Raw genomic sequence first — 16,925 nt, forward strand, 5'->3', positions numbered from 1 at the left:
TCTCCTCTTTATAAATAATCATATTTTTAATGAAAAATATTTCCTTATGATTTTCTCTCTCCTTGTTTTTGAATTCCCTTATAATTTCTGTTCCTTAAATTTTAAAATGATCCTTGTGTTAAATTTATTTTTATTCTGCCTTGACTGTTTTGCTGAAAACACTTTGCAGAATCTTCATGAAAGAGAATCATGCTTACTGAATGATTGTGAACTCAGTTAAAAGCAATAAATATTTGCTAAAAGAAGGAAAAATATTTTTTAAGCACCTGAGTGTCTGGTACCATGCTAAGGAGCCTGGTGGATACCTGAAAAGCACAAGGCGTGGCCCGCTGGGGTCTCCTGTTCTTAAGGGGAAACATAATCAAGCTCACATACTCTAAGAATGGCATTTTCTCAATCTTTCTAGACCCAAATATTTGTTCACTATCCTCTGTGTATCAGCCCCTCACTAGCCAAGATTTTGCCCAGCTTTCTTTTCTGTATTATAAATTATTGAACGAGGTCTGTTGAACATGCTCTTTCAGATGACCTGTACACATGTGACCATCCTGTGCTGATATGCCTTCCTGCCTTCAGTGGAGAGTTACTTTGTTAGACAGTCATCTAAAAGTCTCTGTGAAGTTCATTCTGAGAACCTTAAATGCGGACAGTTTACCAGTGAGGCCTGGCTGGGTAAGGCCTAAGTTAGAATGTTTCTCAGTGAGTTTCCTACAGTACTCAAGCCTATTGGTGTCTCAGGTGCCTCAGACGCTGGCCTGGTCTTTGCCTCCCCTTTCTCTTCCCCAAGCTACCCTTACCCTGCCCTGGCTTGCTTCTTCCTGAGGTGCTCACTTTGGCATTCCTGCCCCCCACCTCTTTTGCTTTGCTCTCTATCTAATACCCAGCCTATTCCCTGATTCCGAGGATCTTGCTTCAAAGGTTGGAGTTCTGCCTGTATCCCAGCAACTGGCTTTCCATGCTGTCCCTCACTCTCTGCTTGTCCCTACATTCCTGCTTGTCATCCACTTCTCATCACAGATGTGCTAGCCTAACTGCATTCTCACTGGAACTAGATCCTATAACTTCTGCTGACCCAGCATAGAGCACAATCCCTGATCAAACACACTGCATAATAAATATTTGTTGAATGAATAAATGAATTGGAAACATTCTCTTTCTTGAATTTAAATCTATGTCTTGGACTTAATTGAGACATACTAACACAATACTCATATTTTACTCACCTTTCTTCTTCCCCTCTTGTCCTAGATTTCTTGTTTTGTTTTCTAGTCTCTTGACATCAGGTACTGTCTAAACACTTTGCACATTTTATTTCTAATCTTCGCAAGAATCTTGCAAGATAGATGTTGCTGTCTCCATTTTCTATATGAGGAAGCTGAGGGTCCAGAGGTTCACTAGTTTCTCCACTAGTAGATCGGTGTTGGACCTCACTTCCCCATGGAACTGCTCCTAGAATCACTGGCCCCTGGCCTTTTCCTGAGATACCTAGACTTTGTTCTGACCCACGACTCTGATCTCATCCTGACTAATATCACCACCATCTTGGCCTGGATCCTGCTTTGGACAGAGGGAGTGATGGGGGAAGGGTAAACCTGAGAGGTCCTGACAAGATCTTTAATGAGACATGAAAGCCAGGAGCTGAAGGAGATGGAAGAGCCAGAGATGTCTCCATATTTTCAACCTGAAGGAGCAGAAGAGTGGTGGTACCACCAAAAGAAATGGGTAGTTGCGAAGTCTTATTCCTGGGTCGTTCAATCAGGTTTGCGTTCCAGTGACTCTTTATTTGCTGGCTCACCATGGGCAAGGCTCTTAGCTTTTCTGAGCTTCAGTTTCCTCGTCATTTCCCTGAGCATAATCTTAACTGACTCTCATGTTTGTGATTGATTTGCTGATCAGATGATGCAATACATGCGTGGTGCTTTGTGAGGGATAAAACTGTATGGGTGTGCTAGCCATTGTCAGTATCGTCAGATATATCACTACTAGAGTCAGACTGTAAATGATGGTATCCATTTCTTGGTTAAAGTCTGTCTATGTCAGGGGATGGCAAATTGTGGCCTAAGGCCTATATCTGGCCTGCTGCTTGTTTTGTTTACGGCACATGAGCAAGGAATGGTTTTTACATTGTAATATGGTTGAAAAAAAAAAATCGAAAGAAAAGTATTTATGACATTTGAAAATTTCAAGAAATTCAAATTTCAGTAACCAAAAATAAAGTGTATTGGAGCATAACTGAACCCATTTATTTATGTATTGTCTATGACTACTTTTGTGCTACAACAGCAGAACTAAGTAGCTGTAACAGAGACTGTATGCCCTACAAAATGTAAGGTATTTACTCTCTGGCTCTTTATAAGAAAAGTTTGCCACTCTGTTGCTTTCCTTCCTACCTGTTGAAGCTTTCAGAGAGGAAAGAAAATTTAAGGAAATCCTAAAGGTTTTTTTTTTTTTTTAATAACATTTCTTTTGTTTGATAACAGAGGTAAAATGAGAATATATTTATCTTTTTTCTCATTTCTGATGTCTTTAAAAATGAATTTTATTTTGGTATTGAAACATTATTATAACTTTAAAAGGTAATTAAGGGTAAAAAAAAAAACCACCCACCAACAACCTGTAACTACCCTTAACATGGCCATTCTAACATGTTTTCATTTTTATTGATGCTTCCTTCTGCTTTTGGCTTATCTATTTCCAATTGGTTGTAGTCATCATCTACATAGAATTTCATAGTTTATGTAGTCCTTTCCAGTTAGCTGCCATAAATATTACTTGTTTATTGCTTTTATTTTTCATAGTGGTTATGTCATGATAGAATGACACAGTTCACAAGATATATATATGTAAATATAAATATATTTCAGAAATACTTCTTGTTCTTGCCTTCTGTTAAATTCTTTCTTCTTTAAATATGATTGCAAATGCTCCTTTTTGGAGCCAGTGCTGGGCAGCCCGGGCTTGCCCATGCCCTTTCCTGCCTTAATCTCTGCTCTCTGACATTGATTCAAGTGCAGCATTCCCACTGAGCATAAAAACTGGGAAAGATAAGGAATAAAGCTAAAGAAAAAATGTCAGAGAACAAATGAACTTGGTGTTTTAAAGATGATTTCCTTTCTTCTTCCCAAGACCTCCCCCCACAAAGCATTCATTTATAATAGTATTTAACAAACAAAAATATTCTGTGTTCATCTAATAATGATATGATAGGTGTTTGTGCTCTGTTACATTTTTAAATAAGTAGAAATAAAAACAAGACCATTACTGTCATTATGTTGATATTGTTGACCCTTTTATTGTATTTAATACAAAAAATCTTCAATGTATCAAATTAGCTTAATACCATGAAATATAAGTAAAATATGGCTACTTACATTTTATTCTCTTATTTTTCCTAGTGAGAAGCTGGATGGAAAAATTAAAAGACAAGGTAAGAAAAATATTTTCTTCTTTGAACTTATCTTGACAGGCATACAGCTTTGTAAAACAAAAGATCTGCAGTATAGCAGAGCTTTAGTTTATTACTGATTCTGCTAATCTATCCAAAGATACAGGGCTACTTCCAGGTGCTCTGCAAGAAGGTCTTCTCTTTAAATTCCTTCTTGTAGAACACAGGAAACATCTTATTCTTTGGAGCACCATTCATTCTTATAAAAGTGTAAGAATTTACCTTGGTTGGTATGTTCAGCTGAATAATATCCTGTACATATCAAGGTGGAGTTTCTTCTAGGGAATCTCAAGAATATAAGCCCATTTTATCTGGCATTGTCCCAATGTGAGGCTCTCAAGGCATGTAGCTTATTATAATGTTGCTACTTACTAAGCATTAATGAGCTGACATGTTGGAATGGCCAACTCTAGAAAAATGTTTTCCTCTTTTGCATTAACTGCCATCTATGTAGTGATTGACAATATTAACTTCTTTCTGGGTTTATATTGTTCATTTTCTTTTGATTGTCAACCCTCTGCAAGTTTTCACTTTTGGTTACTTTATAATTTTAAACTGGAATTACTCAGAAACGTATTAATGGAGCCCTGAATTCCTTGCTGCAGCCTGTGTCAGACGCCATTATTACAGCCCAGCTCTCATTTAACTGGAGTTTCAGTTAAATGGAAGTCTTTTTGATAGTCGGATATTGAGTTCCTCCAATTCACCACCTCAATATATTTCTGTTGATGGTATTATATATCTTTTTTATTATTTAGCATCAATTTTTTCCATATTTGAATTACCTATATTTTGCTACACCTTAGAACAAAAGAAAACATTCAATCAGAATTAAATTATATAATTATATTAATTCTCCTTACTATTTTTTTTTTTTTGCTTCTCAGTAAAATTTAACATGTACAGTTTTTGAGAATGAGAGTTTGTGTTCATATATATTAAAAGTAACATTGAAAAATTTTAAGGCTGTTGAGGTCAGGCGAGGCTGTTTTGGTATTTGTAATGCATCCAGTTGTGCAAAGGACAGATGATCAGATGGACTGAGGAAAGACTTAGGGGAAGAAAGCTCAAAAGTTTAGAACTGTATATATTTACGTTGGTAGTGCTTCTTATTATTTTTCATGAGAAAATATAGAAATTAAAATTAAATAGGCTTTGGTATGTTAATCTAGGAATCCATATGTCATTGCTTCTATAGCAATCCATATGTCATATGCTTCTGAGTTAAAAAAAAGGACAAAAAATAGACTTAAAATAACTTTTGGCACGTAGCCTGTTTTGAAGTTTGATATTGCAAAATTTCTTACCTGCATGTAGATATCCCTTCACCACTCACTTTAAAAATCTGTGCAGTTTTAGAGAAAGGCTATATTTTCTGTTCCTATGAACCCTTCATTCTTATCTCAGAATCTTGATATGACCTTCTTGTTCCTTTTCACCAAGACAAATAATTTTATGTGTGGCCCCTGGTTTTCTGGCTTATTTTGAAGTTTTCTCAGCTTTTTGTTCACCTTCTTCTGCAGTATTTTTTTCAGTATGTTTTAATTTAAAAAAATTGGAAGGCCGGGCGTGGTGGTTCATGCTTGTAATCCTAGCACTCTGGGAGGCCTAGGCAGGAGGATCGTTTGAGCTCAGGAGTTTGAGACCAGCCTGAGCAAGAGCGAGACCCCGTCTCTACTAAAAATAGAAAGAAATTAGCTGGACAACTAAAAATATATATAGAAAAATTAGCCAGGCATGGTGGCACATGCCTGTAGTCCCAGTACTTGGGAGGCTGAGGCAGTAGGATTGCTTGAGCCCAGGAGTTTGAGGTTGCTGTGAGTTAGGCTGACGCCACGGCACTCTAGCCCAGGCAACAGAGTGAGACTCTGTCTCAAAAAAAAAAAAAAAAAAAATTTGGAAGAAGAAAAGTTGAGACTCCAGCAGTTGTCTTATTTAATGCCTATGTCTTCATCTTTTGACTCTTGGAGGGACTCAGTTAAATCTTCCCCATCTCCTCCTTCCTCTGTGATTGATATATTACATGCTCATTTGATTTGAATCAATCACACACATGTGTATTGATATCTTACTCTCTTTTTATCTGTCTTTCTATCCATCCATCCACCTATAATATTTATCATCTATAAAAGTCTTGTTAGTCATTATCTTCAGGAACCATTTAAGAATAAAAATACTGTCTCCTTGGCGAAAGTCACAGAATCCCTTAGAACTGAAAACTGAACTACACATTTAACTGGGCCCTTCAGGCAAGCCAGGATACTCTCTCAGGTTAGCTTCATTTTATTGTTCTAATATTAGGTGTCTATTAGTTAGCTGGGTATATAAAGGGTGATGTTTTCACAAGTTCTGAATTGTTCCTTTTGTTGTTGTTGTCTACTCTGATGCACGCTCCTGTTTGAGAACCACCATTGCATAGAAATCGTAATGACGCTGTCTCAATTCAGCAGACTTTAGGTAGTACAGTGTATCATTTGGTTATCTTATAGCTTCTTGACAACAGATGTTTCTGAAAAAATACACTATCCTAAAAAGAAAGGATACCTTTCTCATACACTTCAAGCAAACAAGCAAACAAAAAACCTCCAAAGCCAAACAAACAAAAACAAGTGTATTTAGTACTATTTTGACTTATAATCCACTTAAAAAATTTGAAACTTTATTTGGAAATAATTTAAAACTTACTGACAAGATATAAGAGTAAGAGTAGCACAAAGAACATTCCTACCCCTTTACCCGGATGCACCTATGGTTAACATTTTACCGAGTTGGCTTGCTCATTTGCTAGCACATTCTCCTGTTTTTTACCTGAGCCATTTGAGGACAAGTCACACACACCATGGCTTGTTTACCTCTAAATACTTCAGTGTGTATTTCCTAAGAGTAGGAATATTTTGTTAGCAAATCTTAGTATAGTTATTAGCTTAAGTATGTTTAACATCAATATAATATTTTTATGGAATCTGGTATCCATATTCCAGTGTTTTCAACAGACCCCCAATCTCCTTTACATTAATAAAAGTATTTTTTCCTCTCTTGACAGGATCCAGTCCAGGATTGTGTGACACATTTAGTTGTCATGTTTCTTTGATTTCCTTTAACCTGGAACATTTTTATAGCCATCTTTTGTCTTATATGACACTGACATTTTTAAAGAATGTGGTCCCTTTAAAAAATATTAATAGAATATTTACGTTAGGTTTGTTTGATGTTTCCTCATGATTAGGTTCGGGTTATGCATTCTTGTTTGGAATAATACATGGGAACAATTGTGTTCTTCTCAGGGTATAACATATGGGGGCACATGTGTGCAATAAGTTTGAACAAAGAAAAGGTACGAGGCAGAATTTATAGCTTCAAAATATGTGCATGCCATCTTATTTATTTTCATTCCTAAAGAAATCAAATCATGAACAATTGTAAAAGAAGAGCTTATTTTCCTTTCGTCAGTTTTGAAAGATGAATGGTCAAATTATATTTGAAGACGACAGGTTGCTTTGCTTCCATCTTGTAATTTATTTGCAATTTCAAAGCAGGCAGATGCCACCAAAAAAAAAAAAAAAAAAAAGAAAGAAAGAAAAGAAAGAAAGAGGGATAAAAAGATAAAATTGAATTTTTGTGACATCTAAATGATTTAAAGCTCTAGAGCTAGATTTAACCATTCTATAATGTATATGTACTTCAAAACATGATGTTGTATATGATATTAAATAAATACATACAAATTTGTATATCAGTTAAAAAATAAATTTGAAAAAATTAAGTTCTAGAAATAAGAAGGTTAAGTGTATCAGTAAGAAATATAGAAATAGTGACATATTGTGGAATATTCATATGATTGGTGTGGGGTTAAGTCACTTTGCACGAGGTGGCCCACACAGAGGCCGATTGAGTTGACTTTCTAAAAGCTCAAAAAGATCATCCTCTGAACATGTAGCTCTGAAAAGCCTGCTTGACTGGGCATAAAGTTGATTATGATTCAACGTGTATGTATGTTGCCATGCACTGGCAATGGTGATTTAAAAGAAAATACGGTTCTGGGGAGAGCACTGAAACTTTGCTATTGTCCAATGTTTTTCCACATGGAAAATTACAGAGTTTTTATAAACTTTAAGTAAACCTGGAAGAACTTTAGAAAATGTTGGCTTCCGCAAAGCATATTAATTTATTGGACAATGACTGGGCTTTGTTTCTTGGGGAAAAATACTTAGTAGGCTGATGAAAAATGCTCTTCTCAAATTAATGTAAAAATGTCCACATTTTGCCCTAACTTAAGACTCTAGGAGGCAGAAGCAGTGAGAGGCCGGTGAGCAAGAGAGGAGGGTGCTGCAGTTTTGTAAAGTTTCATTGGTTCCTTGGATTGACTATGAGAAATGTTGGGAAAGCCGCTCAGCCTGCAAACTTCAGCACTTTTGGGAAGACTTTCATTCTCTGTCCCTCTCTGTTTTTGGCTCATTCTGAAAGATACTAAAAAGAGTTTGTGCTATATTAGAAATTTTAGACATAGTCAAATAAATGAACAGATTCATGCTACACGCCCTCCCCATGCCTATCCAAAGTCCTTATTATCGCTTTTAAAACTTTAATTGTTTATGTACTTTGCCTGTCTTCTAGGAGGGGGTTCTTGGGAGATAAACCAGTATCTGTGTTACCCCATGACAGGGCTCTAGCTTAGTACACACCTCTCTAGTCCATAGGAGTCTTATTGGCTAAGGTGCAGGAATCAGCCTTAGTACGATGGGCTTGCCCTGAGCTTGGGGAGGTCCTGAGTTGCTTACGGAAGCCAGGGGTTATGTGGGGATCATGCTGCTATCTTAGGACCGAGGTATCCATAGCGACACTTCAGGGATGTTGGAAACACACATGGGTTTGATTCCTCCAGGTTCTTTTGGAGGCACCAAGGTTGTCGGCAGTGATCTCTGTGCCCTTCTCTGCCACTTCCTTTCTTTGGGGCCGGGGACACTCAGAATTGCCTCCCTATCCCCAACTTTGGTCTTGTTTGGAATAAGCTGGGGAGATTATTCCATGCATAGAAATTAATCCATTTTATGTGCGTACTCTCTCCTTGTTTTTGTCTTTTCTTCTTCTACTCCAACATCTAACATCCTTCCTCTTGCTTTTGCAGGCCCTCTTCTTCCCTGTGGCTTCCAGAAGCCCTCACCTTTTACTCACTCACAAGCACTTTTGTCTTTCCTTTCTTACTATAATGCAGCTAAGACCGAGAGAGAGAGAGAGAGAGAGAGAGAGAGAGAGAGAGAGAGAGAGAGAGAGAACCACTACTGTCAAGATCCCCCTTTTACCCTCCAAGAAACACTGTTCCAGAGGACACTTCAACCCCCTTGGAGCTTGGCCCTGGCTGATATTTCCAATTTATAGCATTTTAATAGTCCTGGCATTCTCAGAAGCTTACTTCATCCATCTTTAATACAAATTATATTTCTGTCCCCAAAACTGCTGTTGACAAATGTGCATAAGCAAGTGGCTGGAGGTGCCACTAAGTCTGGCTGATTTATTTCAGTACTTACTTCTAAGTATTTGAAATATCCCAAAATAGTCATACCTCTCTCTCTGTTGCCTTCTCCCTAAAAAGTAACTTTATTCTAGGTTCTATTTTATGTTATAACAAAGCAAACATGAAGATTCAAAGTGCCTAAAAACCTGCTGCCATCCAGCAGAAATGAGGAACCCAGTGGCAGTGGTCTGTTTAGCATTCTCATGCGTGTGTCTTTTTCTGTGCAGGCTGGTTATATGTCTGGGATGCTGGTGCCTGTAGGGGTTGGGATAGCTGGTGCCTTGTTCATCTTGGGAGCGCTCTACAGCATCAAGGTTATGAATCGCCGAAGGAGAAATGGCTTCAAAAGGCATAAAAGAAAGGTATGGAACCAACAATAGCAAAACGTAATCAGTTTCAGAACATTCTTTGCTTACCTAATTTGCTTAATAAAGTACATAGGGCTTAATGATGCATGAATAGTATTGACGTGCCCAGTGGTTTGGATTAGCCGTAGCAGCTGCTGCCTTGACTTCATTTGTTAGTATATCTTTTAAAGTGGACCCACTTTAAAAGATATACTTGCTCTGCTGCAGAAAGAGTTCTTGCTCTGCTGCATAAGGAGTTTAATGCTTTTCTGTCTTCTTTCTCTAGCAGAGAGAATTCAACAGCATGCAAGATCGAGTAATGCTCTTAGCCGACAGCTCTGAAGATGAATTTTGAATTGGATGGAGGTTTAATTGGAATATTCAACAATGCTATTACTTTATTTTTATTTGGGGGCAAAAAAACAAAAAAGAACAACATCCTGACACATTGCTGCTATCAGGCCGTCAGTCCGAGTATCTGGTGGGTACTAGATTTTTCTTGTACTGAACAGAAAAGTCATGCTGTATACTAAATGTAACATGCAGTGTTTGGTTTTATTCTATAGTGAATTCTCCACAACTGTGGGCTACAACTCATAAATATGCAGCATATATGTTGTTCAGTAGGAGTTGCTAGGTTAGGTAGAGTAAATATTTTGTATTTTTCCGCAGTGTCTTTTTCTTGGTTTGTATTATCTGCATTAAGGGTAATGATTGTTGCTGCCAAGTCATGCTTGACTTTGCAATAGAAATCTTAACAAAGAATAACTTTTCATGATTGCACTCTACTTACTTGAACCTATAGGCTTGTTGGCAACGGTAGATACTGCATTTGCATTAAAACTAACAGCAACTCGGAATGAAATCTTTGTCATCAAGATCTCTCAGCGTGTTAGGATTATATGTAGAGTTGTATGTAGATCTTGCATTATGTACTTCAGTCTCCTAGTTTTGTTATTTTTCACCTTGTGTTTTTATTTTTGGCAAGGAAAAAATGCACTAGAAATAATACATTAAATTGACTTTTAATCTTAATATATGCTTGCTTTCTTGAATAGTGTGGTTGAGTCCAACAGGCCTATCAACAGAATCTTACATGTTTATCCTTAATAGATATTCTTTTTGTATACTATTTGACTTTGCAAAGAAGAAATCAAGAAGAAAATGAGGGTAGGTGAGCTCCGAGAGCATTTATCTCTGCCATTTGGTTCTGTGCTTGCCTGGCCACTGCTGTGACTAATTCAGAGCATTGCTTTTTCATGGCTGTGGTCCTGGCCATGGAAAGAGTAAGCCATCATTGGCCCTTATTTGGCTTTGGTAGGAAAATAGACATTCTGTGGTAGAAGCAGGTCTAGTGGGCCGAGCTCTCATGCACAACAGAGCCTGTGGAAAACTAGCTTCTCTCAGGTATCCCATTGTTGGGATGTTGGGCTATTTTCGATCATTTTTCATTTCCTTTGGAATGTAATTCCCTGCCCTGTACCTAGTAGGATATTCAAATGCCCTACGTGAATCTGGGCACTTGGGACTTGCAGTTAGTTGAGTTTTGGGGTAGAGATTTGACTCATTTCCATGAAAGCATAAAGATTACTAATAATACAATCACTTGTATTGCATTTGTTAGAGCCTGTTCTACTATGTTAAAGGCAAGTTGCACAGTTAGTCTTTATAGCCACTGTGGGAGGTGAGACATGTTTCTATTCTCCCATTTGACTGAAGATGGAACTGAAGCAAAGAAGTGAAATAATTATCCAAAGTTATACCCAGGGAGAATCAGCATGAGAACCTCCTTGGACTCAAAACCATGTATCCCTATCTTAAATTCGGTGTCCTTTTCATACACTTGGAGGAAGTAGTGACATTTCAGAGTGATTCTTTAAAACAAAGGTTCTAAAGAAATAGCTTCATGGTCAAGGAACATTTGATACGAGTTTCTGTCTTTGTTAAATGCATGATGCCTTTCTAATTTCTCTTTTACTCACACAAGTTTTTTCCCTCCCCATCTCAGTTATTTCCTTTACAATCACATAACCTGAGGTCTCATCTCTGTGGAACTAATAGAGAAACCTTCCCAGAATCCATTCTTGAATGATGGCTGGCTCACAAGAATGTTTTCATCAAGTAATTTTAATTCTTTTTGCCAGGAGATATAAGCAAATGTGTGAAATTGATCAAGAGAAATAAACATCTCTGAACAGGCAAGTAGAAGTTAAAAATTGTCAAATAAGCTCAAGATCAGACTTTAAAATAGAATTCAGATCCATGACATTCATAAGTAGTATGTCATTTCATGAGTAGAAACATCCTGATATTGCAAAAGGTTGTTTTCCTTTTCTAAGAGCAGCCCCTTTCTGTGTTAGGAGTAAGTGAGAACGGTGTGGTATTACAGTCTTTGTATTTTTGGCAAGCTGTTTGTAGAGAATACACAATAGGCTTCTTAGTTCAGTAGCACATGAGTGATATTAATGGCCACTAATGCCTTAGGCTACTAAATCCGTAGTCTTAACTAGACCTTAGCTAATAGGTTGAATCTTCAAACGATACTATAATAAATTCACAAATAACAGACCTATATTTTCATTTTTCCAGAGGGTTGTGGGGATGACATGTATAATATATGAATTTAGGCTTAAGCAGAAATGTCTGTGCAGCCCTTTTTGGGACATGTGACTGTTTAAAGGAAAAGGCTTTACTTAGATCACAGTAGGTTTCTATACAAAGCCATTTAAATGTCTAGATTGAGTGGAAGGTCAGTGGATGGCACAACTGGTATGTTTATTTTGGTCATTTTCCTTGTTGCTTGTGGCTGTGGAATGATGATTTTCAGTGCTTAGTTTAGATTATTAAGAGGATCAGAGAAGCTTGTCATGTTCCAAACAAAACCTGGGACTCGGATTAAGGGTGCTGCCACCAGATGGAAGTGCTGGCCAACAGTGACACTGTAGTCCACGTGAACAGTAAGAGTCAGGCACAGGTGGGTTCACCTAAAATACTGGCGCATTAAAAATAGAAAGTCAACTCTTGATTCTAATAACTAAGCTTGAAACATTTCACAGAGGAGCAAATAAGGCTGGCTGGAAAGGAGGGCTGGTTACTGCAGATTCAGTCGTGAACTCCTTCCCCACTGGACCAGGTTTACTCAGCCAGAGCTGCCGGCGTCCCATTGCAGGGACAGGACTCTCAGAGGGAGAGGCAGTGTTTCCCAAACTCACCAGCTTCTAAGAATCTCCTGGGACACTGGTTAAACATACAGATTCCAAGCCATCGGTCCAGACCTACTGGATCCGAATCTCTAGGGAGGGAGCTTGGGGTTCTCATGCCCTGGCAAGTTTGAGAACACAGCTAGGGGAGCATCTATCTAGTGAACAGCTTCCTTGTTAAAGAGACAAGGCAAACTAAAAACCACAGTGAGACATCACCTTACGCCTTTGAGGATGGCTATTATCAAATCAAACAAAAGATAACAAGGTTCTGTGAAGATGTGGAGAAATTGGAATCCTTGTACAGTCTGTTGGTGGGAATGAACAATGGAAAACGGTATGGAGGTTACTCAAAAAAATTAAAAATGGAGCTACTATATGACCCAGCAATCCCACTTTTGGGCATATATTAAAAAAAATTGAAATCAGGATCTCAAAGAGATCGCCGTACTCCCATATTCATTGCAGCATTATTCACAATAGCCAAGATATAGAAATATTCAAAGCCTATCAATAGATGAATAAAGAAAGTATGGTATATGCATGCAATAGAATATTATTCAGCCTTTAAGAGGAAGGGAATCCTATCATTGTGACAATATGGATAAACTCGGAGGACATTATGCCAAGTGAACTGAGCCAGTCGCAGAAGGACAAATACTCATGATTCTACTTATATGAAGTATCTGAAATAGTCCTGCTCATAGAAGCAGAGGTAGAATGGTGATTGCCAGCGGCTGGGAGGAGGGAAAAGTGGGGAGATGTTGGTCAATTACATTTCACTTATGCAAGATGAGTAAGTTCTAGAGAGCTGCTGTACAACACAGCACCTATAGTTAACTATACTGTATTGTTCCCTTAAACATTTGTTAAGAGAGTAGATTTCATGTTAGTGTTCTTACTAATAAAAAAAGAGACAGAGAGCAGACCTCCGTGGGAAGAGACCCTTTCTGTAGTCATGCTGTCCAATAAATCACACCTGCCATGGAGAAAGGAGAAAGGCAAACGAAAGGAAAAAGAAAAGAGTAGAAGCTACTAGGAAAAAAAAAAAAAAGAAGAAGAAGGCTGAGATGTAGAGAAAAGCATTCCTCCCATGGCCCTGATGTCTTTGTCTTTTTCTCTGATCAGAAGAGAGTACCTTTCTTTTAAACCTCTTTAGTTTTTTTCTTTCCCGTAAGCTGCTTCTTTCAGTAGCTGCTGGCTTAATTTATATGCAATATATGGAGTTAATTAGTATCCCAGGGCAACAGATTGCCTTAGCAATGCCTCAGCCTTGGCTTCAGCTCATAAACTGCCTCAAATGTAGTTTTCCAGAAACACTTCCTTAACGTACCTGTGTCTCTTGACATAGGTCAAAACTGTTGTGGAGAAATTTTTAAAGCCGAGTTTTAAAACATATTGAAAGTAATTTTAGCACAGTCCATTAAAGCTAGTTCTTCATTTTATTATTTTTTCCCCCAGAGGCTAACAGTTAAAAATCAAAACTGGAGATATCAGAAAAATGACACAGAGCAGGGTGGAGCATTCTGAATGCCCAGTGCCTCCCACTCTGTGCCTCCAGCTGGCTTCCTCCCGCGGAAGTCCAGATGAAACACCGGACTTGGAATCGAGCTGCAGCTGGGAGGGGAAGAATCAAATCATCTGCAAGCATTGTGATTTCTGTAGATATGAATAATCAACATTCTTTCCAGCTGCCAGAAAACAGCATTTGGAGACAAGATATATTATTTGGTGCAAGGTTATAGTTATGTGGCCTTTTGGCAAGACAGGCTTTGTTATGACCACAGAGAAATCTGAAGAGGCAGGATGACAACTGGAAAAAAAAAATCTCTTCTTTTTAGGGTATGGAAGGTATGGTTCCAAGGACAGAAATATGGTAGAAGAAGATGGAAGGAAAATCATGATACAAGGCTGATATAAAAATGGCGCAAGTGCTAGAGGAAGCCAAAGTTCTGAATGGACTGATGCTTGGAAAAATGAGAAGGAAAATCAAGGAGAAGAATGCAAATGAGGAAGATCATTAGCAGGAGAAGGAACCATAAAGCCACATGAATTTATTTTGCCTCCATCCTTTCCATCAAAGAAAATTATCCTACATTAGGTAGAATAAATGTTCTTAGCAGGGAATTGAAGTCCAAAATGGATGAAGAGATGAAAGGTGCTTCATTACTTTAAATGCGCTTAAGCTCAGTAAATATCTTCTTTAATTACACAGACTTCAGATGACTGAATGTAAACTTTGAGGAGCAGGAAATAATTTGAAAGCAAAATAGTAGTACTGACTTAATAAAAGTGCCATATTTGCACATTTAGCACCCCCCCCCAAGACACACACTTCTTTTGGGGGTAGCTATTAAACTGGTAAGCTGAGGACCGATGAAGAGAGACATCCAATTATGTTTCTTTGATAATTATAGACTTTGGCACTTAACATAGCTGGAAACATAATCTTGTTGCTTAATTTCTACATGCAGAAAAATAAGCATTTATTTTGCAAGGCGCTGTTATATAAATGCATTGGGAGTATCCTATTTGAGGTAATAGGTCTATCTAACTCCCTATTAATTAACCCAAAGTGTTATTCTGTGCATATAGGATAAAGGGAGAAAGAAAGAAAGGAAAGAAGGAATGAAAAGAGGAAAGAAGGAAAGAATTTCTCTCAGGAAATAGCAAAAGCACAAAGAAACAAATCATCTGCTCCCATGTTTTAGTTTGCATAAAAGCACAAAAAATATTGGGGTAAGAAAACTATTAAATATTCCACCTAGTAAAGCAAGGATTCTATTAATACTTTCTCTTTTTACAAAGCAGCAAGAGCAGTAATGCAGTGATAGCCATTAATAATTTGTAATAAAGAGCATAAATTCTTACCCTAAGACTGCAGCCTCGAATCTGAAGTTCAAGACTGATGTTACTGAGAGGTATAACCTTTTGTGGGATAAGGATGGAGAAATTGAGAAGGATTAGAAATAGGAACTATCTGTCGGGGGGAAAACCCTCTTCTCTTCTCAACGTTTGCAGGTATAGAAACAGAGTGTAAACCAAATGGCAGGCAAAGAGGGTGCCCACTTGGATTATTTTATTACCTATAAGGTGGGGAGATCATCTTCTCTGGTCTTAAAAGAATAACCTGGTATCAGTTCAGAAAACTGAGGTTTTTATTAGCCAGTTCATGTCCACGTCAATATTTTCTTCCTAGTTAGCAGTGAACTAAAGGAAGGGACCAATACATCTGAAAGGTTACTCCAATTTTATATCTCGTGACAAAGGTCTGTGTCAAGGGGGGTGAGGATGGGTAGAGATCTTATCTTTGGGAAGCCAAAAGCACTTGAAATTATTGCTTCTGACTGAATCAGTATTTACTGAATGCCTTTTATGTGCTGGGCAGTGTGTTAAGTGTCGGGGAGCAAGGGTAGCATGACATAGTCCATGGCCAGAAAGAACTTATGGACTAGCAGGGGAGAGAGGGAATGGACAATTTCAGCTTAAGGATACTGTAGGGTCTAGAACAGGAGCATCTAGCCCTGCCAAGAAGATGTGGGACATTGTTCCAGAGCAGGTAACACCAAACCTGAGGCCAGAAGAATGAGTAGGGGTTATTCAGGTAAAGGAGAGAACATGATGTGTGTCCTAGGCAGGGGAACCATACGTGCAAAAGCCAGGGGTGTGAGATCACGTAGCTAGCATGGCTGGAATGCTGGGCGTGCTGGGGGCCTGGGGGTTGGGGTTGGGGGGAGCATGCTATGTGAAATCTGGTTCTAAAGGGTCTTTAGGAATTAGGGCTTTATTTTGAGGGCAATTAGAAGTCATGCAAATATATGCCAAAAAGTGATGTGATCAGACCTGAGTTCATAGAAAGACTGGATCGCGAAGGTTAAAGTCTGGAGTCGGGGATACCAGTCAAGGTCAAGGCCTGTGCAACAATGCAGGTGAGAGATGATTGTGGCCTGGACCAAGGTTTCAGGCATGAATGTGGAAGGGGAGAATGTGTTCTGGAGGTATTCAGGAGGGGTAAGCAGTAGGACTTGAGGATCGGTTAGGTGTAGAGAGGAGGGGAAAGACAATGGTTAAAGTTGACCAGGGTCATGGGACTTGTGAGGCCCCACAGAGATCCTGGAGTCCAGTGACCTGCCTTCCAGAAGGACTGACCCTGTGTTATCCCAGCACATCCAGGCCTGAGAAAAACGACCTACAAGTCTGCCGAAGACTTATAGGCAGATTTAACTTTCTACAAAGTGTGTGTAAGTGTATGGCCATTCTCTGACTTTGAATAGTAGGTGCCAAAGAAGTAACTTTAAATTTAATAAAACTTAAACATCTTGAAAAACTCTCCTAATACCTTTAGGTGATTACATTCCTTTGGTTGAGCCCAAGATATGAGTTTCTCTCTAGGATCTGATCAACTGTCTTGATTTATAAAG

The 16,925-nt window shown here is 38.3% G+C and overlaps 1 protein-coding gene across 2 annotated transcripts in view; it reads left to right on the plus strand.

Annotated features, from left to right (window-relative positions):
- Positions 1 to 10,337, plus strand: part of ARMH4 (armadillo like helical domain containing 4) — a 105,573-nt gene extending 95,236 nt beyond the window's left edge. The window contains exons 6-8 of one of the 2 annotated variants that reach the window (XM_045566529.1): positions 3,396 to 3,427; positions 9,185 to 9,319; positions 9,591 to 10,337. In XM_045566529.1, coding sequence (XP_045422485.1) covers positions 3,396 to 3,427; positions 9,185 to 9,319; positions 9,591 to 9,659 — 236 coding nt within the window. In that variant the 3' untranslated portion in view covers positions 9,660 to 10,337. The remainder of the gene's footprint in view (positions 1 to 3,395; positions 3,428 to 9,184; positions 9,320 to 9,590) is intronic. The other variant, XM_045566535.1, reaches the window with a different exon arrangement.
- Positions 10,338 to 16,925: the final 6,588 nt, after the last annotated feature.

Source organism: Lemur catta, chromosome 1 (genome assembly GCF_020740605.2).
Source record: "Lemur catta isolate mLemCat1 chromosome 1, mLemCat1.pri, whole genome shotgun sequence".
Taxonomy (NCBI): domain Eukaryota; kingdom Metazoa; phylum Chordata; class Mammalia; order Primates; family Lemuridae; genus Lemur; species Lemur catta.